This window comes from Leptopilina heterotoma, unplaced genomic scaffold, assembly GCF_015476425.1.
Source record: "Leptopilina heterotoma isolate Lh14 unplaced genomic scaffold, ASM1547642v1 Lhet_54, whole genome shotgun sequence".
Taxonomy (NCBI): Eukaryota; Metazoa; Arthropoda; class Insecta; order Hymenoptera; family Figitidae; genus Leptopilina; species Leptopilina heterotoma.
In genome coordinates, this window is record NW_025111118.1 from 2,706,909 (window position 1) to 2,732,815 (window position 25,907).

Below are 25,907 nucleotides of genomic sequence, written 5' to 3' on the forward strand. Positions count from 1 at the left end.
AATTACGTTATTATGAATCAGACAAGACTCAATGTTTATGACAATATTAACATTAAAATATACGCTGATAAAAATTTAATTTTTTTTTTTGAGTTCATTTATAGAAATTAATTAAATATTCGTAATAATGAGAAAGTTGTGAGAAGAAGAATGTGGAAAACCAAATGGTTTTTTCATTTTTGGTTTGAAAATATAAATACTTACATAAAATTATTAAAATAAAAATAGAAAATAAATAAATGAATAAAATTATATAAATTTAGTAAAAAATATGTAAATAAAAAATAAAATACAGTCGAACCTCTCGGAATGCAACTTTATTTTAAAAAATTTTTTCCATTCAAAAATGCCAAACAAGAATTATTTTCACTTTGTTCCAGAATATTGTAAAAATATTTCAAAATCAAATTGTAAAACAATTTTTTAAGGATTGTTTACTGTAATAAAATTTTTAAAAATCGAGTTACATTCTTCTGACAGGCTTTACTATAATGAATAAATAATAAATAAATTATATATATATGAGTAATAAATAAATAGTAAATAAATAATAAGTAAAATAAAGAAAATAAATGAAATAGTGATAAATGATAAATAAAATAATAAACAAAATAGTAAATTAATAAATAAAATAATAAATAAATAAATAAATGAATAAAATTAATAAATAAATAAAATAATAAATAAAATAAATAAAAATATAAAATAAAAATAAAAATTATTAAATAAATTTAAAAATTAATTATGAGTAAAATATTTCTACAAAAGGTTATTTAATCTGCGAAATTTCGATTAAAAGCGTTTGTGGTTAATTAAAAAAGAAAGATTTGTCGAGAGAAAAAAAAACATCCGTTTCTTTCATTAACGATTTCAGTGGGTTTTTTCGGAAGAGTGGGAGGAGGGGGAAACGGTGAAAAATAAGAAAGACAATTACCGGAACTTGTGCGGTGTGTTTGTCTCCGTTGGAGCGCTTTATCGAGAAACCACTGTATCCTGTAAATTCCCTTATAAATTCGGAATTAAGCTCAGCTTTCTCTACCATTTCACATTCTGTTCGCTTAGAAAGAGTGTAAAATCTTCCTACGGAATTTTTTTCGGTACTTTTTCGTAAAATTTATTTTTTTTAATTTCAATTAAAAAATTTTACCAGAAAAAAATTTTATTTACCTGTAAAAACGAAAAAAGTTTTTAAATTTTTCGAAATTATTATTTTGATTTTCTAAATTAAAATTTTTCTTCCGCATTTCTCGAATTTAAATATTTTGAGATATTGTCGAGTAGTGTGTTTTTTTAAAAAATATTTTTTAAAAGAAATATTAAAATGGCTGCTGATAATTCCGCAATTCTTTATCTTTTCGATCGACCTGCTGAACCTGTTTATGTTCCGAAAGGAGAGCAACGCGTTGCCTTTGATATTCCACCAAATTATTTGGTATGTAGAGTAATTGATAATTATTGATACGAATTTTGATATCGGTAATTAATAAATGCTAATAATTTTGCATTGATAATGAAGTGAAATAAGGTTTTTATTGATAATTTCAAAAAACGTTGGAATTACAATTATAATTATTAATTTTATAATTTTTATTATTTTAGGATTTTTAGTTTTAATTTTTAGTAATTATTTATTAGATATATTGTTTTAATAGTTTTGTGTTTCAATCATTTTTGTGTTAATTTGAACTTTTCTTTTTTAATTATAAATTATTTTTTTCTTTAGTTTTGTTAATTTTAATTTTAAACTATTTATTATTGTATTTTTAATAATTCTTTGTTTTAATTATTTTTATTAATTTTAACTTTTCTTTTTTAGTTACAAATATTATAATTATTTCTTCAAGTTTAATAATTTAAACTTTTCTTTATTAATTACAAATTTTTAATTATTGTGATTTTAATCATTTTTTGCTTTAATTATTTTTTTTTTAATAATTTTAACTTTTCTTTTTTTACATACAAATTATTTATTTCTTCGAGTTTAATAATTTTTCGTTTTTTTTTCTTGTTTTAATATTTTTAACTTTTCTTTTTTAATTCAAAATTATTTATTTCTTCAAGTTTAATAATTTTAACTTTTAGTTTTTATTGACAAATTATTTATTTCTTCGAGTTTAATAATTTTTTGTTTTTTTCTTGTTTTAATAATTTTTTAACTTTTCTTTTTTTTCGAATTATAATTAAAAAATATTTCTCTAAAATTTAACAGCCGGAAAAGTATCGAAATGTGGCAACGGAAGTCCTGACTCGTTATAATGACGATACAAAATTGAAAGTCCCGGTGAAGAATATCTCAATTCCAGATTTAAGTGTTCCAATGCAATTAGGACGTCGCGAACAATTTTCACTCTTTTTGCCGTTTCATCGTTCCATGGCTGCGAGATTGATTGATATTTTTATAAGTAAGTAATTTTTTTAATTTAAATTTTACTTTTAATATTAATTTTTTTTTTTCATTTAGAAAAATTGAATCTGAAAAAAAATAAAAATTTGACAGAAAATAACTTTCGATTAAGTATGGAAAATATTCTAATTTTCCAGCGAAAAGAATAATAATTATAATTAATTTTAAACATAAAATAGTAGTTAATAAATTATATTAAAAACATAGTAGAAAATTTGATTCAAAATCAAAAAAAGAAAAAAAGGTGTTTTTTTGATATGAATTTTTTTTTTATTTGCAAATAATTAATTGTACTTGTTAAAAAACAATTTCTTTCCTTTTTTTTGCAAAAAAAAAGGAAAATTTTTACACACTTCTGGACATAAAAATTGACAGGCAGCAATTAATTGAAGTCCTCAATTTGTAACGATCGAAGTCACGATTACAGGAGCCACAGAGGCGAAAGTGACAAACTCAGTTTTTTAATAAAAATCGTTTTAGCAATTCTGCACTCGACAAATTTCCACTCTATTTAATGGTTTAACTTAATCTCCAATTGCTGATATAATATGAAGATAAAAATTTTTCATATTTTTTTGCTATTTTTCTATTATTAACAAATATTTTTCATGATTATCAAATTATTTAATTTTTATTTTTTAAAAAAGTGAATATTTTTGCAAAGATAAATATAAATTAAATTAAATGAATAATTCATTTAAATTATTTTTCATGTTTTTTTATCATTATTATTAATTATCACCACTGACAATTAATTACTTTTTGATTTAATAAGAAATGATTTTTTATTTGCAAAAAAAATATAAAATTATAATTACAAGAAAGTTTTTGTTTGTTAGAATTTTGCGTGTGCATTCATTTTATGGGAAAATTCATAAATAGTAATTTATGAATTTTCAATACCAGATAAAATTTTGTGTGTAGGTGCATTAATTATGTAACTTGAATATATAAAACGGAAATTGTTATTATTTATTTGATCAACTTTTGCGTAACGTGTTAATTAACTGGGAGTTTTCAAAACAATCATCTGTTCAATGCAGCAAAATTCACAAAAGACACGATTTTAATGAGTCTGTGAATGTTTATTTCAAGTGATTAAAAGCATTTTATTTCTCTAATTAAGATTCTGGTATATTCAATAATACAAGTTTTGTCCTTTCTTTCATGTTTATTTATGTATATATAAAAAATGGAAAGTTTATTCGTTTTTGTTTTAGCTTTTAGAAATAATCCAAATTATAATGAATAATTCTTACATTATTTATTATTGAATTTATTTAAATGCATTTTTTTCTGGTTCTTTTTCAAATAGAAAATTTCCATTTATTTTTAAATTGAAAATTATTTATTTGAATAATCCTTATAATAATAATAGTAATAGTTGAATAATCCTTACTGAATAATCCTTTATATAGTGAATAATCCTTACATTTTTTTCTGGTTCGCTTTCAATAGAAAATTTCCATTTATTTTTAAGTGGAAGATTATTTATTTTTAGTTGAAAAATATTTATATTCATAAAATGAGAAAAATATCTACTTTTTTATCTACTTTTTTATTTATTTTTTTCTTTTTCTTTTCACTTTTACTTTTTGAAAATTATTTTGTTTAGAAATAAAGGAAAAATTTTTTGTTTTTATTGGAATTTTTTATATTGACTATCGAAAATTGTTATTTAATTAGATATAAAGTGAAAATTTTTTATTTATTTTTAAGACTAAAATTTTTATTTATTTTTGAATTGAAAATTGTGATTTATTCTAAAGATGAAAATTATTTATTTTTACACATTTTTTCTACTGAAAATATTTATTTATTTAGGTATTTATAAACAATAAGGTGAAAATTGCTATTTATTTTTAAGAAGAAATTCCTTTATTTATTGAACTTTATTTTTAACCTTTGTTTTATTTATTGAAATTTACTACAATTTATAGACAATTATTATTTCTTTATAAGACAAAAATTTTTATTTATTTCTGAATTGAAAATTGTAATTTATTCTAAAAATGACATTTTTCTTCAGTTTGAAAAATATTTATTCATTTCTTTATAAATTATAAAGTGAAAAATTCTATTAATTTTTAAGTTAAAATTTATTTATTTAATGAACTTAATTTGTTAAAAATTGTTATTTAAAATTGAAAATTCTTCTTTTTAAATGAAAATTTTTAGTTTAAATTGAAAATTCTTATTTTAAATTCCAAATTCATAGTTAAAATTGAAAATTTTTATTTTATGGTATTTTTATTCGTAAGTATATTTTCGAAAAAATTGAAAATTTTCGGTTTATTTTGAAAATTCTTATTTTTAATTGAAAATTGAAAATCGTTACTTTAATTTAAAAATTCTTAGTTTCAATTGAAAATTGGTATTTTTAATTCAAATTATTATTTTAATTTAAAAATTTTTATTTTTAATTGAAAATTCTTAGTTTAAATTGAAAATTCTCATTTTTAATTGAAAATTCTCAGAATTGAAAATTTTTATTTTTAATTATAAATAGTTATTTTAAATTGAAAATTCTTATTTTTAATTGAAAATTGAAAATCGTTATTTTAATTTGAAAATTCTTAGTTTGAATTGAAAATTTGTACATTTAATTGAAAATCGTTTTTTTAATTTAAAAATTCTTATTTTTAATTAAAAATCGTTATTTTAATTTAAAAAATCTTATTTTTCATTAAAAATTTGTAGTTTAAATTGAAAATTCATAGTTTAAATTGAAAATTCTCAGAATTGAAAATTTTTATTTTTAATTGAAAACAGTTATTTTGATTTAAAAATTCTAATTTTTAATTGAAAATTCTCAGAATTGAAAATTTTTATTTTTAATTATTTTAAATTGAAAATTCTTATTTTTAATTATTTTAAATTGAAAATCGTTATTTTAATTTGAAAATTCTTATTTTTAATTGAAAATTCTTAGTTTGAATTGAAAATTGGTATTTTTAATTGAAAATCGTTATTTTAATTTGAAAATTCTTATTTTGAATTGAAAATTAAGAATTTGGTTAATTTGAAAATTTTTATTTTATCGTATTTTTATTCGTAATTTTATTTTCGAGCAAATTGAAAATTTTTAGTTTAAATTGAAAACTCTTATTTTTAATTGAAAATTCTTAGTTCAATTTGAAAATTAATATTTTTAATTGAAAATCGTTATTTTAATTTGAAAATTATTTTCAATTGAAAATTCTTAGTTTGAATTGAAAATTGGTATTTTTAATTGAAAAATCTTAGTTTAAATTAAATTGACAATTCTTAGTTTTTAATTGAAAATTGGTATTTTTAATTGAAAATTCTTAGTTTAAATTGAAAATCGTTATTTTAATTTGAAAATTCTTATTTTTAATTGAAAATTTTTAGTTTAAATTGAAAATTCTTATTTTTAATTGAAAATTTTTAGTTTAAATTGAAAATTCTTTTTTTTAATTGAAAATTCTTAGTGTAAATTAAAAATTTTTATTTTTAAATGAAAATTCTTAGTTTAAAATGAAAATTCTTATTTTCAATTGTAAATTTTTAGTTTAAATTCATTAGTTTTATTTTAAACAAGAATTTAATATTAATAAATAATAAAATAATATTATTAATAATATTAATAATATTAATTTAAGGGCATTTGAACCATTTGACGTCATAGGTTCTGCAAAGCATGTGTTTTAAGGCTGTGACGTCATCATGGTTCAAATGGCCTTAATATTTTTTTTATTAGTTCTTATTTTAAATCAAAAATTCTCATTTTAAATAAAAAAAATTGTCATTTATTTGTAAAGCAAAAAATAGTTTTTCATTCCTATATATAAAATTGAAAATTCCCATTTATTTATCAAGCGAAAATTGTTATTTATATTTATATTTGTAAATTTTGTATTTACTTTCTATTTAGATTTACGTACATATGAAGATTTTCTCTCGGTGGCTGTTTATTGTCGTGATCGATTGAATCCAAATATGTTTATTTACGCCTTGTCAGTGGCAATTCTTCATCGTCCGGATACAAAAAATTTACCTGTTCCTCCACTTTCGGAAATTTTCCCCGATAAATTTGTGGACGGCTCGGTATTCTCAAGAGCCAAGGAGGAGGCAAATGTCGCTCCAACAGGAGCTCGTGTACGTGATATAAATTAAAAATTTACACCACAAAAAAAAAGAAAGAAAAAATGTTTTCAAAGAAGTTTTCAACTTCTTTTTTTGTAATTCTTGTTAGTTTATGATTATTTCAACTCTACAAGTAGTAGAATTTCGTGACACGTTTTTTAAAAAAAAGCAAAAAAAAAGAAGGGAAGGGAAGAAAAGACCAAAAGAAAAAATTAGAAAGTTTTCAAATTTTTTAATTACCGGAGGATAATTAAAACACAACTATAATTTTATTTAGTCATTTATTACCTGTTTATGCTTTTGTATTATCATAATAATTTCACGAGATTCTACTTCAAATAATTAAATTGAATTTGATATTTTATATCATAATTATTATTTTCATTATTACTTATTATTATTTTTATTATAATTATTAAAATTATTAAAATTATATTATTCTATTGCTTGTTTTCAAATAATTGAATTTTATTATTGATGTTTTATATCATAATTATTATTTATTATTATTTTTATTATAATTATTAGGTTTATTTATTTATCTTGTTTTTTTTAATTAGATTGTAAAATAATCGCAAAGTTGATAATAATTGTATTTTTTTTTTATTAAAAAACATTAATTTTTTCATTTCTTACTGAGTTTTCTTTGGATAATAATAACAATTGACAATTTTTGTCGAATGTTTAACAGATACCGATTGAAATCCCGCTGGATTATACAGCATCCGATCTCGATGAAGAGCACCGCGTTGCCTATTTTCGAGAAGATATTGGGATCAATCTCCATCATTGGCACTGGCATCTAGTTTATCCCTTTGATGGTCCTAGGTCAATAGTTAACAAAGATAGACGAGGTGAACTGTTCTATTATATGCATCAGCAAATGCAAGCAAGGTTTGTGCAATTCTCACTTGTATTCATTTATTTAAATCAATCGACAATTGTACATTTTTTATTTATAATCGCAGAAAAAGAAATTCCCTTTTTTTAATTAAAAAATTTTATTTATTATTTAAATAATAATAATAAAAATAATAAAGATTATTATTAAGATCTTATATATATAAATATATAAATATAAATAAATAAATAAATAAATAAATATATATATATATATATATAATAAATAATAATAATAATAATAATAATAATAATATATATATAATAAATATATATAAATATATAAATTATATGGCTTTCTACAAAAATTTATTTCAACATAATAATAAGAATAATAACGATAAATAAATTCCCAATAATTATTTATTCTGTTTATATATAAATTAAACAATGCAAAACTTCTTAATTTCACACGAAAGAGGAAATAAATTTTAAATATTTAATTATTTATAATTGTCTGTATTTTTTATTTTAAACGAGGAGGAAATATTTCCTTAAAATTTAATTATTTATTGTTTACTATTTTCATGAAAGATGAACTTCAAAAGGTTCAAAAACTTCAAATTTGAATTTTTATAAAATTTCAATTTTGAATTAATTTAATTAGAAAAAAATTTGGATTTTTAAAAATTTTAATAATTCAAATTATTTATAAAATTAATTAAAGTTTTCAATATATATATTTAATTAATTATTTAAAATATTAGATTTATAGAAAAATTTCACTTAAAAATACTTAAAAAAATTGATTTTTAGAGAAGTTACAAATGATTGCAGAAATTCAATTATTATTTTCAGAAATAATAAAATTTATCTTAAAAATTCAATTATGTTAAAAAATTTTTAAAAATTTTCGTTAAAATTTCAATTACTTTCAAAAATTTTCCTCAATTAAATAATTTTCAATATATCTACTATTTTAATAAAATTTTCCAAAAGAAGATTCAATGTTTTCTTATTAATAAAAATTTAACAGGAATTCAATTATTTGTAAGTTTTTTTTTTATAAATTTAATTGCAGTAATTCAATTATTTTAAAAAGCAATAAAATTTTTCGCTAAAATTCAATTAGGTATGTTCAAAAATGAAAAAAAAATCTCGTTAAAATTTCAATTATCTTTATAAATAATTAAATTCTTCTCTAAAATTAAATTATTTTCAAAAATTTTTTTAAAATTCTTGGCAAAATTGAAAATTCTTAGTTTAAATTGAAAATTGGTATTTTTAATTGAAAATCGTTATTTTAATTTAAAAATTCCTATTTTTAATTGAAAATTTCTTTTTTTTAATTGAAAATTCTTAGTTTAAATTGAAAATTCTTTTTTTTAATTGAAAATTTTTAGTTTAAATTGAAAATTCTATTATTTATAATTGAAAATTCTTAGTTTAAATTGAAAATTTTTATTTTATCGTATTTTTAATCGTTAGTATATTTTCGAATAAATTGAAAATTTTTAGTTTGAATTAAAAATTGGTATTTTTAATTGAAAATTCTTAGTTTAAATTGAAAATTCTTATTTTTGATTGAAAATTCTTAGTTTAAATTGAAAATTCTTGTTTTTAATTGAAAATTCTTAGTTTAAACCGGAAATTCTTATTTTTAATCGAAAATTCTTAGTTTAACCTAAAAATTCTTATTTTTAATTGAAAATTCTTAGGTTCTTAGGTTAAATTGTAATAAAATTCTACGCAAATATTTAATTATTTTCGTAAATAATAAATATTTCATAGAAATTAGGATAAAATTCTTTATGAGAATTCAATCTTAAGAAGCATTCAATTATTCAATAAATTACTTATTTATTTAAATATATAAATTTACGTTGAATTTTCTAGTAAAAATTGATTTAATAATGAATTTTTTTAAAAATTTTACAGATAATAATTGAATTTTAAGAGCATTATAGCTTGATTTTTTTAGAAATAATTAAATCTTGAAAGGATTTCAAATTAAAATTTTTGAAAATTTGAATTTTTCATACTTTTAACTAATAATTTTGTAGAATCAATTTTTTGTGATAAAGTTTAATTGAATTTTCTTTGAAATTATTTAAAGTTTTTATTTTTTAACGCAGGTATATTTAATTGAACAATTTCCGAATAATCAAAATTTTGCAAAATTGAATTTTAAACAAATGGATTTGAAAATTCTCAAAGAACTTTTTCAAAAATGATTGAAAATAATTGATTTCAGGAAGAATTTTAGTTAAAATTTCTAGAAAATAATAATTAATTTGAAATGAGGAAAATAATTTGGAAAAATAATAATACTTAAATATTTATTTAAAAATGAAGTTATTGATGTTTTTGAATAATTTTACAATTAAAGAAATTCGTTAATAAATGTAATAGAACATTTTTTTGAATATCTGATAATATATTTAGAGTGAATCAGAATATTATTTAGGGTCATGGAAAAAGTCAAAATTTTTTCTGGAAATCAGGGAAAAACAAAATTAAATTTTTGTGGCAAACCCTGATTTAATATTTGAATTTAAAAAATTGTTCGATTAGCTGGAAAATATTTAAATAAATTTTTAATGAACTTAAGGGCATTTGAACCTTGATGACGTTACACTTTGTGCAAAGCATGTGTGACGTCATCAAGGTTCAAATGCCCTTAAAAATAATAAAGTGAATTTTGAATTATTAACTTTTAATTAATAAAATATTAATGTTAATATTGATTGAATAAATAAATTAATGGAATTAATAAATAAAATTGAATACCTAAATTGTCTAAATTGAATAATTGGATAAATAAATAAAATAGTTAAATAATAGAATAGTTAAATAATTATGAAAGTAGGTAATTTAATTACATAACAAAATAAATAAATAATTTTTTTTCTTTTGGAAATAATTTAATTAGTTTCACACAGTTATCGCGTTCATTATGAGAGTTTATTAATTTTATAATCGAAAGTTTCCGAATTATTGAGATAATCATAACGGAGCAAATTCAGATTAGATTGCTGCCTGATAATACATTTTACCACAAGACTGCAAGTATCGAATCTTTCGGGATTAACTTCCTCTTAACCAATATGTACTCGAGTATAATTCCACTCTAGGCGAATTATATACGTATATATATATATATATATATATATACCGCAAATTTTACTATCTATATATATATTTGTATAAAATTGCCAATTTCCGAACTTTGAAATCGGCGAAACGAAAAATACACTCTGTATTCAATATTTAAGAATTAATAAAATTACAAACTAAGCCTCGTACTAACGTCCGACACTATTTAGCAATTATTTTTATAAATTAATTTTTTATTTCGATTGAAAATGACAAAAATTAATTTTTTTAAAACGAGATTCAATATAGAGACGATACTTTCCACCTGAGAACGCCAAGGTCACCGCTAGGGGGCAGTTTAGTTATTTCTTGGAATTTCTCTCGCCACCTAGCGGCGGCCTTGGCGTTCTCAAGTGGAGAAAATTATTTTCTCCCTTAAAAACTTTTTTATAATGAATAAAATGCAAAAAAAAATTTGATTGTGAAAAGAATTTATGTTTAATTTGTTTAAATTTATGTTTTTAATTTATTGTTTGTTTTCTGTTTCCTTATTTCTTTATAGATACAACGCGGAGCGCTTGTCAAATAATTTAAGTCAAGTGAGACGTTTCAACAATTGGCGTGAACCAATTCCAGAAGGATATTTTTCAAAATTGGATTCACAAATTGCGAGTAGAACATGGCCAGCGCGTCCTAGTGGCACTCTTCTCAAGGATATTAGCAGGCAAGCCGATCAAGTGACTTTTGACATTCAAACTTTGGAAAGATTTAGAGATCGTATTTATGAGGCAATTCACACGGGCTCTGTTGTTAATGGAAGGGGCGATAGAGTTCCCCTCAACGAAAAGGACGGCATCGATATTCTTGGTAATCTAATGGAGTCATCAATTCTCAGTCCAAATCCAAAACTTTATGGTGACCTTCATAACATGGGTCATGTGGCCATTTCATTCGCCCACGATCCTGATCATCGATATTTGGTAATAAATTATTATTTATATCATAGCTCAACGTTCATAAATTTAGGAATTACTAAATTCTTTAGGAAAAAAATTTTTTTTTCATATTATATTTATTTATTGTTTATTAAAATACAGAAAAATATTTTTAAAAAATAAAAATAGAAAATAAATAAATTTATAAATTTAAGAATTACTAAATTCTTTAGGAAAAATTTTTTTTTCATATTATATTTATTTATCGTTTCTTAAAACACAGAAAAATATTTTTAAAAAATAAAAATAGAAAATAAGTAAATAAATTTGAAAAAAAATAAAATCAAAATTTATTAATTACAGTAGAAAATGTTACGAGCACGAAACGCGACATTCAATTTATTTTTCTTATGTAAATTACAATTCTTTTTAAATATTTTCAATTTTTTTTAGTAATTATAGATTCCAAATTTTAAAAAATTCAATTATTTACCCATCAAGTATAATTATTTATTATTTTAAAAAAGTTAAATGAATTTCTTCTCAAGAATTTCAATTATTTTCATAAATAATAAAATTCCTCGGAGGAGTTCAATTATTTTCATGAATAAAATTCAATTCCTCTCGAAAGAATTGAATTATTTTCAAAATTTTTAATAAAATTCTTCGACAAAATTCAATTCTTTTTAAAAATTTGAATAAAATTTTTCGATTTTTAGCAAAAATTCAATTATTTTCATAAATATTTAAATTCTTCGAAAGAATAATCCAATTATTTTCGTAAATAATAAAATTCTTTACCACAATGTCAATTATTTTCAATGCAATTTTAATAAAATATTAAAAATAATTGATTTGGAGTAAAATTTTAATAAAAAAAAATAATTCTAAGAAATTATTAAAGAATCTCTATTATTTAAAAAAAAATTCATGAAAATAGCTTAATTAAAATATTCAAAAATTTTAATAAAATTCTTTCTAAGAATTCAATTATTCAATTCCTCGAAAGAATCGAATTATTTTCAAAATATTTAATAAAATTCTTCAAAACAAACCAATTATTTTCAAAAATTTGAATAACATTTTTCGCAATAATTTCATTATTTTTAGGTACTAATTCTTTCCCGGTATACAATTATTTACTTATCAATTATAATTATTTATTATTTTCAAAAAGTTAAATGAATTTCTTTTCAATAATTTCCAATTATTTTCATAAATAATAAAATTCCTCGTAGGAGTTCAATTATTTTCATAAATAATAAAATTCCTCGTAGAAGTTCAATTATTTTCATAAATAATAAAATTCCTCGTAGGAGTTCAATTATTTTCACGAAAAAAACTAAATTATTCTTTGAAAGAATTGAATTATTAAATTGAATTGAATTCTTTTCAAAATTAAAAAAAAAATTCTTCAAAACAATTCAATTATTTTCAAAAATTTGAATAACATTTTTCGCAAAAATTCAATTATTTTTAATGCAATTATAATAAAATATTAAAAAGACTTGATGTAGAAGAGAATTTTAATTTCAAAAATTGTAGGAAATTATTTAAAAATCACTAGTATTATTTAAAAAAAATCTAATAAATTCTTCAAAAGAATTGAAATCGAGTTTTAAAAAATTTTGATAAATTTTGTTTAGAGGAATTCAAATATTTTTAATTTAATTTCAATTACATACCTCGAATTATTGAAACTATTAGGTTTTAATACAAATTTTATAAAATTTCTCAAAAGAATTCAATTATTTAAAAAAATTGTAATACAATTTTGATAATATTCTTTATGAGAATTAAATTATTTTCAAGAATTAGGTAGATTTTTTTTACAAAAAATTTAATGTTAGACTTTTATAAATACAATTTTAATTAAATTCCTTGAAAGAATTTAATTGTTAAAATTCGTCGAAAGAATTAAATCATTTTCAAAAATTTCAAATACCTTTATTTAATAAAATTTTTCCAATCATTTCAAAATTTTTTGATAAATTTCTTCTAAAGAATTCCATTATTTTCATAAAGAACAAAATTCTTTGTAGAAGTTCAATTATTTTCATGAATAAAATTGAATTCCTCGAAAGAATTGAATTATTTTCAAAGATTTTGATAAAATTTGTTTAGAAGAATTCAAATATTTTTAATACAATTTTAATTACAATCCTAGACAGAACTTGATAATTAGGCAATAAAATTATTAATTAATACAATTTTCATAAAATTTTTTCAAAAGAATTCAATTATTTTTAAAAATTTTGATAAAATTCTGTATGATAATTAAATTATTTTCAAGAATTTGAGAAATTTTTTTTTTACAAAAATTCAATATTATTTTTTAAACAATTTATATTAAATTTCTGGAAAAAATTTCATTGGTATCAATTCAATTTTAATTAAATTCGTTTAAAGAATTCAATTATTTTCAAAAATTTCAAATACATTTTTAATAAAATTATTCGAATCATTTGAATAATTATTTTCAAAAATTTTAATAAAGTTCTTTGCACGAATTTAATTATTTTCGACCCAGATTTCAATAAAATTATTCGCAAAAATTAAATTATTTTTAATACAATTTAAATAAATCTTCTCGAGAAAATTTCAATTATTTAGAAAAACTGAATTTTTTTTTTAAAGTCTGTTGTCAAATTCTTTGAAACAAGTGATTTATTTTCAAAAATTTTGATTTTTGAAGATTAAGAAAATAAATTGCAAGAATTCAATTATTTTCAGTACAATTTGAATAAAATTTTTCCTAAAAAAATTCAATTATATTTTGAAAAACTATACTTTGAGATTTATTTTCTTTTAAACTCTATTTTTAAATTCTTTGAAACAAGTAATTTATTTTCAAAATTTTGATTTTTAAAGATTATGAAAATAAATTGCAAACAAAAAATTTATGGAGAAAAATTTTCTTTCCAATATATACTGAAATCGAAAATAAGGAAAAAAGAATTTCATTGCAAAAATCATTTATTGCAACGGCGAAGTAAAGCGACACCTGTTATTCTGCGGTCAATTGACATATGTTGCCTTTGGCTTTGATACAGTCGCTGTAAATTCAATTTCTATTTCCAGAAAAATGTTGAATTGACTGAACAGTTAAATTGATGTAAAAATATTTGTTCGTTAAAATTTTGATTCTGAATATAAAGGACAGAGAATATTAAAATATACTCTCAATTCAAAATCCGATGTAATAAAATAGAGCGAATTTGAAATTTGGGTTATTATTTTAATAAATCGAAGTTCAATTCACTGCGCATATTTTAATAAATTTTTTCTTTATTTTTAGTAATATTTTAATTATTTTTTAGTAACATTTTTTTAATTTTTAGTAATATTTTTAATATTTTAAATATTTCTTTGTTTCTAAAAAAATTAGCATTTTGAAACAGTCGTTTTAGGGAATTAACAATTATGTAAATCATGCAAAATATTATCCTCTTTTAATTCGAAAAACATAATTGTTCGACAAATCAAAATCCTTTTTTCTAAAAAAAAAAATTGAAAAATTGTTGGAAAAATAAAATTAGAAAGTAGAAAATATTTTGCACATTTTCTGCTTCTCAGTTAAAATTAACAAAGTACAAATTTTAAGTAAAAAAAATGTTATAAATCAAATTTTATTTAAGAAATTTTAAATTTATTTTGGAAAAAATATTTACAAAATTTCTATTTGTTAAAAACGATTGTAAAATTATTCTAAAACATTAATAACTTCTTTTCTAAATAAATATTTAATCATTATTATTTTTCCACAGGAATCAAGATTTTCAAAAAATTCAAATTCAAACCTTTTTGAAATTTAACAACTTATAAGAATATTTATTATAAAACATGAAGAAATCTTCATGTTTCTTCATTTGTTTTATAATAAATTAAAGATAAACGAGTTACTGTAACGTTTTCAAAATTATTTTCATAATTTTAATTCAATTATTATTTTCTAGAATTTTTAAATAAAATTCTTCTTTAAATCAATTATTTTTAATAATTTTTGAAAAAGTTCTTTGAGAATTTTCAAATCCATTTGTTTACAATTCAATTTTACGAAATTTCAATTATTCCTAAATTCTTTAATTAAATGCATATTAGAAAATAAACACTTCAAATAATTACAGAAAAAAATTCAATTAAACTTTTTCAAAATAATTAATTCCACACAATTGTTAGTTAAAAATATGAAAAATTAAGATTTTCAAAGAATTTAATTTGAAACCTTTTCAAAATTCAATTATTTCTTAAAATTCATGCTATGTTTTAATATTCAAATATTATTTGAATATTTAAATAATTTGAATAATAAATATTGAAATCTAAAATTTTAACTAAAATGAATTTTTAAATCAATTTTTATTAGAAAATTCTATACGAGCATTCAATTATTAAGATACAAAGATAAATAATTTATTGAATAATTAAATATTTCTTAAAATTGAATTCTCATAAAGAATTTTATCAAAAACATTTTTAAATAATTGATTTCTTTTGACGTTTTTAATTTAAATTGTTAAGAAAAATTACATTTTTCGAGGAATTCGATTAAAATTGTATTAAAAATAATTGAAATTCTACGATTAGTTTTATTTATGAAAATAATTGAATTCCTGAGAAGAATTTTATTATTTATGAAAATAATTCAATCCCTGTAAACAATCTGATTATTTATTGAAAATAATTAAATTATTGCGAAGAAATTTGTAAAAAAAATTTGTAAATAATAGAATTCATATGAAATTGAGGAAATTTTTTGAAAATAATTGAAATTTTGACAAAAAGTTTTTGAAAATAATTGAAATTTTGCCAAGATTTTTATTAAAATTTTTCTAAATAATTGAATTTTTGAAAAGAATTTGATTACTTTTTGAAAATAATTGAATTTATGCAATCATTTATAATTTTTCCGAAATTCAATTTTTTTTTACTGCTTTTGAGTAAAATTCGTCTATAAATACACGATTTTTAAAAATTAATTAAATATATATTAAAAAATTTAGCAAACAGAAGAATTTAAATTATTAAAATTTTACTTTTAAAAACTATTTTGAAATATAATTGTATTTTTGAAGAATTCTAATTAAAAATTTGGAAAATAATTGAATTTAAAAAAAAATTTAGAATAAATTTATTTCCACTGGGAAGTTTAATTATTTGATCAAAAATATCTTACATTCAAGTTACTGTTAGTATATCGCCAAATATCTTGTCCATTTCTATACGAGTTGTTCAAATAATTAAATTTAAAGAAAAACTGTTAGAAAAATTATATTTTTTAAAAAATGAAGAATTTTCTGATTAAATTTCAAAAAGCAAATCTTTTAAAGTAATAATGTCAACGAAAATTTCAGTTTCAGTAGTTTTGCTAGTTTTCAATATTTTAGTTATATTTTCAATCCAAAGAAAAACTTTTAATTCTAATAATAAAGAAAAAAAATTAAACTTTGAAAGTTTAAAATAGTTTCTGTCATAATAATTTTTTTTTCATTGAAAACTGGAACATGGGAAAAAATTTTCCATAAAGAATTGAAATTGTACAATATTTTTTTTTTATTTTTTAGGAATCTTTCAGTATAATGGGAGATCCAGCCACCGCAATGAGAGATCCGATATTCTTTGCGTATCACGCTTTCATCAATACGGTGTTTGTGGAGCACAAGAGAACCCTGCAACCGTACAGTAATCAACAGGTATTATTTATTATTTTTTCGTTTTTTTTTTACATAATACATATTCAAATGTATATAAATATAAATTGAAAAATTAAAAACTATATCCGAGATGGAAGTAGATATTTGATTTATTAAAATTTTTTTTTTGCTTGTTTTTGTTTTTTAGTTGGATTATCCGGGAGTTGAAATTAAAGGGATCAGTGTCCAAGCTCCAAATGTGCCGGTCAATACGTTATCGACTTATTGGACGAAAAGTGACGTTGATTTGTCACGTGGAATGGACTTCACACCCCGTGGACCAATTTACGTTCGTTTCACTCATTTAAATCATGCTGATTTCAAATACAATATTGTCGTAAACAATAAAACGAATGCCATTAAACGGGGAACAGTGAGAATTTTTATTGCCCCAAAGTTGGACGAGAGAGGACTTCCATTCACTCTGGAAAATCAACGAGGCTTGATGATCGAAATGGACAAATTTCAAGTGTCCCGTAAGTTGCAAGTTTTTATTTTTTTTTTGCTACTCTTTTGTTCTGTTTTAAAAAATGCTGTAAATTTTTTACACTTTGTTTTTTTTTTTTTTATTACTGCTTCATCAAAAAAATTATTTTTTTATATTAATTTTTCATTCTTTATAGTAATTTTTTGTTTTATTTAGTAATTTATTCTTTTGTTCAGTAATTAATTCTTTATTTATTAATATATTTTGCATTTTTGTTACTTATTGTTCTCCTTCAAAAATCACTGTAAATATTTACACATCTTTTGTTTTTTTTATTACCGTTTCCAAGAAATTATTTTTTAATATTATTTTTTCATTCTGTAGTAGTTTGTCGATTTATTTAGTAACTTTTGTTAGGTAATTAATTCTTTATTTATTAATATTTTTTGTTCAATTATTTTGATGAATAAAATTCAATTCCTCTCGAAAGAATTGAATTATTTTCAAAATTTTTAATAAAAATTCTTCGACAAAATTCAATTCTTTTCCAAATTTGATAAACATTTTTCCATTTTTAGCAAAAATTCAATTATTTTTGTAAATAATAAAATTCTTCACCACAATGTCAATTATTTTCAATGCAATTTTAATAAAATATTAAAAATAATTGATTTGGAGGAAAATCTTTAAAAAAATAATTCTAGGAAATTATTAAAGAATCTCTATTATTTAAAAAAAAAATTCATGAAAATAGCTTAAGTTAAAATATTCAAAAATTTTAATAAAATTCTTTCTAAGAATTCAATTATTTTCATAAATAATAAAATTCCTCGTAGGAGTTCAATTATTTTTATGAATAAAATTAAATTATTCCTCGTAAGAATTGAATTAAATTCTTTTCAAAAATTCTAATAAAATTCTTCGAAACAATTCAATTATTTTCAAAAATTTGAATAACATTTTTCGCAAAAATTCAATTATTTTTAATGCAATTTTAATAAAATATTAAAAATAATTGATGTAGAGGAGAATTTTAATAACAGAAATTGTAGGAAATTATTTTTTAAAAAAAACTAATAAATTCTTCAAAAGTTTTGAAATATTTCAAATCTTTATTAATTCTATTTAGAATTTTCAAAAATTTTAATAAAATTTGCTTAGAGGAATTCAAATATTTTTAATGCAATTTTAATTACATACCTCGAATTATTTAAACTATTAGATGTTAATATAATTTTTATAAAACTTCTCAAAAGAATTCAATTATTTTTAAAAATTGTAATAGAATTTTGATAAAATTCTTTACGAAAATTCAATAATTTTCAAGAATTAGGTGAATTTATTAATATTTTTGGTATTTTTGTTACTTTTTAATGTTTTAAAAGACGATATAAATATTTACATATTTTTTTGTATTTCCGGTTTTAAAAATTACCTTTTTACATTAATTTTCCATTCTTTAGTAATTTATCGTTTTATGTAGTAATTTATTTTTTTGTTTAGTAATTAATTCTTTATTTATTAATTTATTTTTTTATTTATTATTTTTCATTTATTAATTTATTTTTTACTTATTATTTTTTATTTATTAATTTATTTTTTACTTATTATTTTTCATTTATTAATTTATTTTTTTATCGAACAATTAATTTTCAGAAGCAAATGCCTTGTTTTTTTCTTTCTACTATTTTTCTGTCTAAATATTTTTTCGCAATAAATTTGATTTAGAATAATATTTACTTGAGTGAAAAATGATAAATTATGAAACTTGTGTTTTTATAAAAAAAAGAAAAATAAGAGAAAAATTTACAAAAGCAGAGAAAATTGTATAAAATAAATTTTTTTATGATCGTTTGTATTGTTCGCAAAATATCAAGGATATCGGCATCAAAAGAAAAATCTAATTCTTTATCTGTTTCAACACATGAAACAAGAATTTCAATTCGGAAATCTGTCAAACAAGTTTTATTCGACGTGCTCACTGAGTCGAAACAGGGTTTATTATCCTGTTGAAATAAAGGTTCACTTTGGATTTAAAAAAAAAAAAACACCTAAAAAGCGGATTCTCGTCGTTAAAAACATGTGTTTCTAAAAAGCGATATTGAATTTTGCAGCGAGATTTCTATGAACGTGAATTAAAATGATAAATTTCGATCATAAAAAATTATTTTTAATCGCAATTAAATTAATTAAATTAAAGTTGAAATAAATTTTAGAAATATATTTAGTTTCTCTTTGCGAATTTTTTTTTTGCAACAAATGGAATAATCATTTAATTCGTCATTTATTTATTTGTTTATTTATTTATTTATTTAATGAAATAAATTTTAGAAATATGTTTAATTTCTCACTGATAATTTTTTTTCCACAAATGAAAATAAATTTTTATTTCGTATTTTATTTACTTATTTGTTTATTGAAATAAATTCTAATTTTTTAATTTTCAACATTTGAACAACGTTTATTATTAAAAAAAAAATAAATAAAAAAAATGGATCAATGGATAAATAAAAATGCAGTGTGGTAAAATATTTCAATTCAAACTTTAAATAGAAACAAGAAATACTGTGATAATGCGGAAATAAAAAAAATTCGTTGTGATAACATTTTTATGGCCTTATAAATTTTTCACTATCATTCCTCGACGCTTGAATGTTGATGAATAAATTCATAGATCATATCTGTAGAATTATCTTCATTTTTGACTGAATCATTTCGTTTCTATGATTATTTAAAACGAGCCACACTATCCGCGCGCAAGCGCGCGGGCATGTTGTATGAAACTGCTTATTTTAAACAATTTGAAACCATTTTATTTTAAAATTGTTTTAAAGAAATAATTATTATTTCTTAACAAAAATATGCAACTAATTAAAGGTGGAAGAAGATAACAATTATAGAGATTTAAATTTTCATTTTATATTATTTTGAAACTTTAAAAGTTTTGATAAGTTAGAAGAAAGTCAGACAAATGAAAGCTCTATTTTAAATTTCTAAAATGTAATGTCAAATTTAATGCATTAGAAACGAATTTCAAGTGAATCTTATAAATTTTGTTAAAATACTATTACTGCTGTTAAACTTTCTTGTTTTACAAAGAAAATTGAATCTCACAAAAATTGTTCCAAATTTTATACTTTTATTTTGAAAATAATTTTGATTACGAAAATTTTAAATTATTCTAAAAATTAAAAAAATAATTATTCATTTAGCTTTTTAAACAAAGAATTCCGTATCTTTCGAAATTAACAAACTGCAAAAAATTATAAATTAATTGAAAAATGATAAAGTTAAACAACTTTTAATTCTAATTTTTTTGGAAAACAAATTATCTGTCGTAAAAATACTAAGTATAATTTGCATTAATTAAATTAAACACAATAACAGTGCTGCTATAGATGATTAAAACGACAAATCTTCAAACTTTTCTTATTTACCTTTAGAAATCTCTAAATTAGTCAAAAAACTTTCTTCAGATTTTTAAAAAAATATAAAAAATGCCAATACTTAAGGGCATTTGAACCTTGATGACGTTACACGTTGTGCAAAGCATGGGTGACGTCATCAAGGTTCAAATGCCCTTAACCCACAAAATTTAATTTTCAAAACAAACAAATGAATGCAGATAATTTGCTAACGGAAAGGAAACTTACGATTATTATAATGTATATTTTTAATAAATATGTATGAATATCGTACTTACCTATATATTGTGAATTGAGAATATTATTTATTTTCTTTTTTTAAATTGATTCCATTATTAATTTTTTTTTATTTTTAATTTTTCTCGTATTTTTATTAATTTCATTTAGGTATTAATGAATTTAATTACAAATCCAATATTTACTGAATTATGTAAATTTACCAGTTTTCGTATTATTGTATTTAATAATTCAATTTGGCCAAATTATGTTTGTAAATATTGAATTTGTGTTTGTTTTCATAATGTTCGGTTAATATTGAATGTTACATCAATTTATAATTTGTATGTTAATTAATTTCATTATTTAATTAGCGGGCTCTGTAATTAACATTATTTTTATATTACTTATAATTATTTATTTATTACTAATTTGTCATTTATAGTTATTTATTTATTATTAGTTTATTATTTATAGTTATTTATTTGTTACTAATTTTTCATTTATAGTTATTTTATTTTATTATTTTATTATTTATTTACTACTTATAGTTAAATTTTTTTATTACTTAAATAAATAACTAGAAATAAAAAATAAATAAATAACAATTTTTTATTTATTTAATTTATTTATTTAAAAATAAATAAATAACTATTTATTTATTGTTTAAGTTATTATTAATTTATTATTTATTTATTTATAAGGTTTTTGTGTGTTCTTTTTCTTGCAGTGAAACCGGGGGAGAACAAAATTGAACGAAATTCAACGCAGTCGTCGGTAACGATTCCCTTCGAGAGAACTTTCCGCAATATTGATGATCAGAATAGACCAAGTGGCGGACCAGCTTTGGAGCAGTTCAACTTGTGTGGATGCGGATGGCCACAACACATGCTGCTACCAAAAGGAAACAAAGGCGGTTTTCCCATGGACTTATTTGTCATGGTTTCCAATATTCAAGCTGACGAGGTATTTAATCGAAATTTTATGCAATTTATAACAATAGATCAACGCTTTGCACAATAATTATTATTGTCGATTGAAAATAATGAGAAAATAAAAGATTTATTTATTTTTTTAATTTGCTGCTTCTTTTTTTTTGCAAATAATTCGATATATATAGATGAAATGTCTTTAGGGAAAAAAGAATATTTTTTTGTATAATTTAAACAGAAATTAATATTTTAATTAATTATTTTTTTATGCAGTTATTAATTTTTTGGGAAATTTGATTTATGAAAATTTGTTTTTATTTTTTTTCTACTTTTAATTTTTCTATTTTTATTTTTTGTTTTATTTTTTATTTTATTTTTCATTTGCTTTTGTCTTCTATTTTATTTCATTTATTTTACTTTTTACTTTTAATTTTGCCTTTTTACTTTATTTTGTACTTTATTTCTTACTTTTAATTTTCTTTTTAATTTTTTGTATTTTCTTTTGTATTTTATTTTTTTTCTTGCAATTTCGCTTTTTTATTTCTTATTTTCTTTTCTTTTCTTTTCTTTTCTTTTCTTTTCTTTTCTTTTCTTTTCTTTTCTTTTCTTTTCTTTTCTTTTCTTTTCTTTTCTTTTCTTTTCTTTTCTTTTCTTTTCTTTTCTTTTCTATTTTCTTTTCTTTCATGTTTCATTTTATTTTGGTTTATAATAATATTTTGTTTATTCCACTTTTTTACTTTTAATTTCGCTTTTTTTATTTTCTTTTGTATTATATTTCTTACTTTTCATTTCGCTTTATTCTATTTTATTTTATTTTTCATTTTGTTTTATTTTTTATTTAACTTTTTATTTTGTTTTTTCTTTTATTTTATTTTTCATTTTATTTTAGTTTATAATATATTTTGTTTTTTTTACTTTTTTACTTTTAATTTTGCTATTTTATTTCTTATTTTCTTTGGTATTTTATTTCTTTCTTTTAATTTCGCTATTTTATTTTTTATTTTCTTTTATTTTTTATTTAACTTTTTCTTTTGTTTTTTTTATTTTATTTATTTTGCTTTTTACCTTTTAATTTTGCTTTTTTATTTTCTTTTGTATTTTATTTCTTTCTTTTAAATTCGCTTTTTTATTTTATTTTCATTTCCTTTTTGATTTTTCTTTTGTTTTATATTTTAATTTATTTATTTTGCTTTTTACTTTTAATTTTGCATTTTATTCTCTTTTGTATTTTATTTCTTACTTTTAATTTCTCCTTTTTATTTTCTTTTTCATTTTCTTTTGTTTTTTTATTTAACTTTTTCTTTTCTTTTTTCTTTTATTTATTTAGCTTTTTTATTTTCTTTTGTATTTTATTTCTTTCTTTTAAATTCGCCTTTTTTCATTTCCCTTTTAATTTTTCTTTTCTTTTATATTTTAATTTATTTATTTTGCTTTTTACTTTTAATTTTGCATTGTATTCTCTTTTGTATTTTATTTCTTACTTTTAATTTCGCCTTTTTATTTTCTTTTTCATTTTCTTTTGTTTTTTTATTTAACTTTTTCTTTTCTTTTCTTTTTTCTTTTATTTTTCATTTTATTTTAGTTTATAATATATTTTTGGTTTAGTTTACTTTTTTACTTTTAATTTTGCTTTTTTATTCTCTTCTGTATTTTATTTCTTACTTTTAATTTTGCTTTTTTCATTCTTATTTTCATTTTCTCCTATTTTTATTAAACTTTTTCTTTTCTTTTTTCTTTTATTTTATTTATTTTGCTTTTTTATTTTCTTTTGTATTTTATTTCTTACTTTTAATTTTGCTTTTTTCATTCTTATTTTCATTTTCATTTTCTTCTATTTTTATTAAACTTTTTCTTTTCTTTTTTCTTTTATTTATTTTGCTTTTTTATTTTCTTTTGTATTTTATTTCTTTCTTTTAAATTCGCTTTTTTTCATTTCCCTTTTCATTTTTCTTTTGTTTTATATTTTAATTTATTTATTTTGCTTTTTACTTTTAATTTTGCTTTTTTATTCTCTTTTGTATTTTATTTCTTACTTTTAATTTCGCCTTTTTATTTTCTTTTTTATTTTCTTTTGTTTTTTTATTTAACTTTTTCTTTTCTTTTCTTTTCTTTTTTCTTTTATTTCATTTTATTTTGGTTTATAATATATTTTGCTTATTTTGCTTTTTTATTTTCTTTGGAATTTTATTTCTTTCTTTTAACTTCGCTTTTTTATTTTTTATTTTCTTTTTCATTTTCTTTTATTTTTCATTTAACTTTTTCTTTTCTTTTTTCTTTTATTTTTCATTTTATTTTGGTTTATTTTACTTTTTTGCTATTTTCTTTCTTATTTTTAATTTCCTTTTTTTCGTTTCTTTTCTCTTTTTTCTTTTATTTTTCATTTTATTTTAGTTTAAATTTTATTTGATACTTTATTTTGTCCATTTTGCTTGTTCATTGCTTTTTAAGGCGCTTCGTTGTTTTTTTGTAGAGAAAATTTTTTTGGGAGAAATTTTTGAAAATGAAAAATAATGTATATTCAGGTTGTGCAAAATGAATCCGGAAGTTGCAATGACGCAGCAAGTTTCTGTGGTATAAGGGACAGCAAATATCCGGATGCACGTCCCATGGGTTATCCATTTGACCGCAGACCAGGAGATGGTGTGAATGCTTTAGCCCAATTTCTCACTGGAAATATGGCAGTCACGCAAATAAATATCCGTTTCACTGATCAAGTTGTGCCACGAACACGTTCCGGCAGCATGGGCAACTCATTGAGTTTCATTTAATATTTTGCATTTCATTTTGCAATCAATATAATTACGCACATCAAATTGTTATTTTACGATAAATATGCTTTTTTCACTATGTTTTCGAAAGTCTTCTTTCCAAAAAGAAAAAAAAAATTATTCAACAGTTTTTTTTTCTCTTCTTTGCAAAATTTTTTAATTGGTTTCACGAGCGAATTTCTATTTCTTCTTTGCGAAATTATTCAAGAGATTTTTTTTTCTTCTTTGCAAAATATTATTCAAGAGGTTTTTTTTTTCTTCTTTCCAAAATTATTCAGTGGATTTTTTTCTTTTTCGCAAAATTAATCCTCCGACTTTTTTCTTATTTCGTAAAATTATTCAGTGGGTTTTTTTCTTTTTCCAAAATTATAGGAAAGGTTTTTTTATTCTTTCCATAATTATTCAGTGGATTTTTTTTCTTCTTTCTAAAATTATTCAGTGCGGTTTTTTTTCTACTTCGAAAATTATTCATTGAGGGTTTTTTTTTTCTTCAAAAATATTCAGTGGCAATTTTTTTTCCTTCGAAAATATTCAGTAGCAATATTTTTTTCTTCGCAAATATTCAATGACGTCTTTTTTCTTTTCCGAAAATTATAGAAACGGTTTTTTTTTCTTCTTTTCAATATTATTGAACGAATTTTCTTCTCATAGGATTTTTTCCTCCTGGATTTTTTTTTTCAGTTTTATTTCCACAGTTGAAAGAATTTTTTTTCTCCATTTGCTACAAAGATAGCAATTTGTTTTCCATTTTTATTTTCTAGTGATTTTTTTCTTTTGTTCACTTTCATTTCTCTCGAGTACTTTCAGTTTTGATGAATTTTTTTCGTTTCGTGAGATTTTATTTTGAAATTATTTTCAAAATGTTTTGCATAGAGGAAAATTTATTATTTTCTTTTTTTCTTTTTCGTTTTTGGCATTGTATTTAATTTCGTTTCTATATTTCTAATCGAAAAAAATCCTTTTTATTCTTCGTTTTTGTTGCTCTTATAGTTTTTATTTTTTTTTTTTTTTGCATGATAAAATTACATTTTTCAACGAAACAGAATTTTTTTCCATATTTGTAA

The 25,907-nt window shown here is 19.8% G+C and overlaps 1 protein-coding gene across 1 annotated transcript; it reads left to right on the top strand.

Annotated features, from left to right (window-relative positions):
• Nucleotides 1-1,055: 1,055 nt before the first annotated feature.
• On the top strand, nucleotides 1,056-25,047 carry LOC122508440 (phenoloxidase 1-like). The gene is made up of 9 exons (XM_043621791.1): nucleotides 1,056-1,432; nucleotides 2,210-2,402; nucleotides 6,300-6,523; nucleotides 7,203-7,405; nucleotides 11,010-11,427; nucleotides 16,947-17,075; nucleotides 17,224-17,551; nucleotides 21,874-22,109; nucleotides 24,598-25,047. Exons 1-9 carry the CDS (start codon nucleotides 1,322-1,324, stop codon nucleotides 24,841-24,843), a joined length of 2,088 nt encoding a protein of 695 aa, XP_043477726.1. The 5' UTR covers nucleotides 1,056-1,321; the 3' UTR covers nucleotides 24,844-25,047.
• The last annotated feature ends 860 nt before the right edge of the window (nucleotides 25,048-25,907 follow it).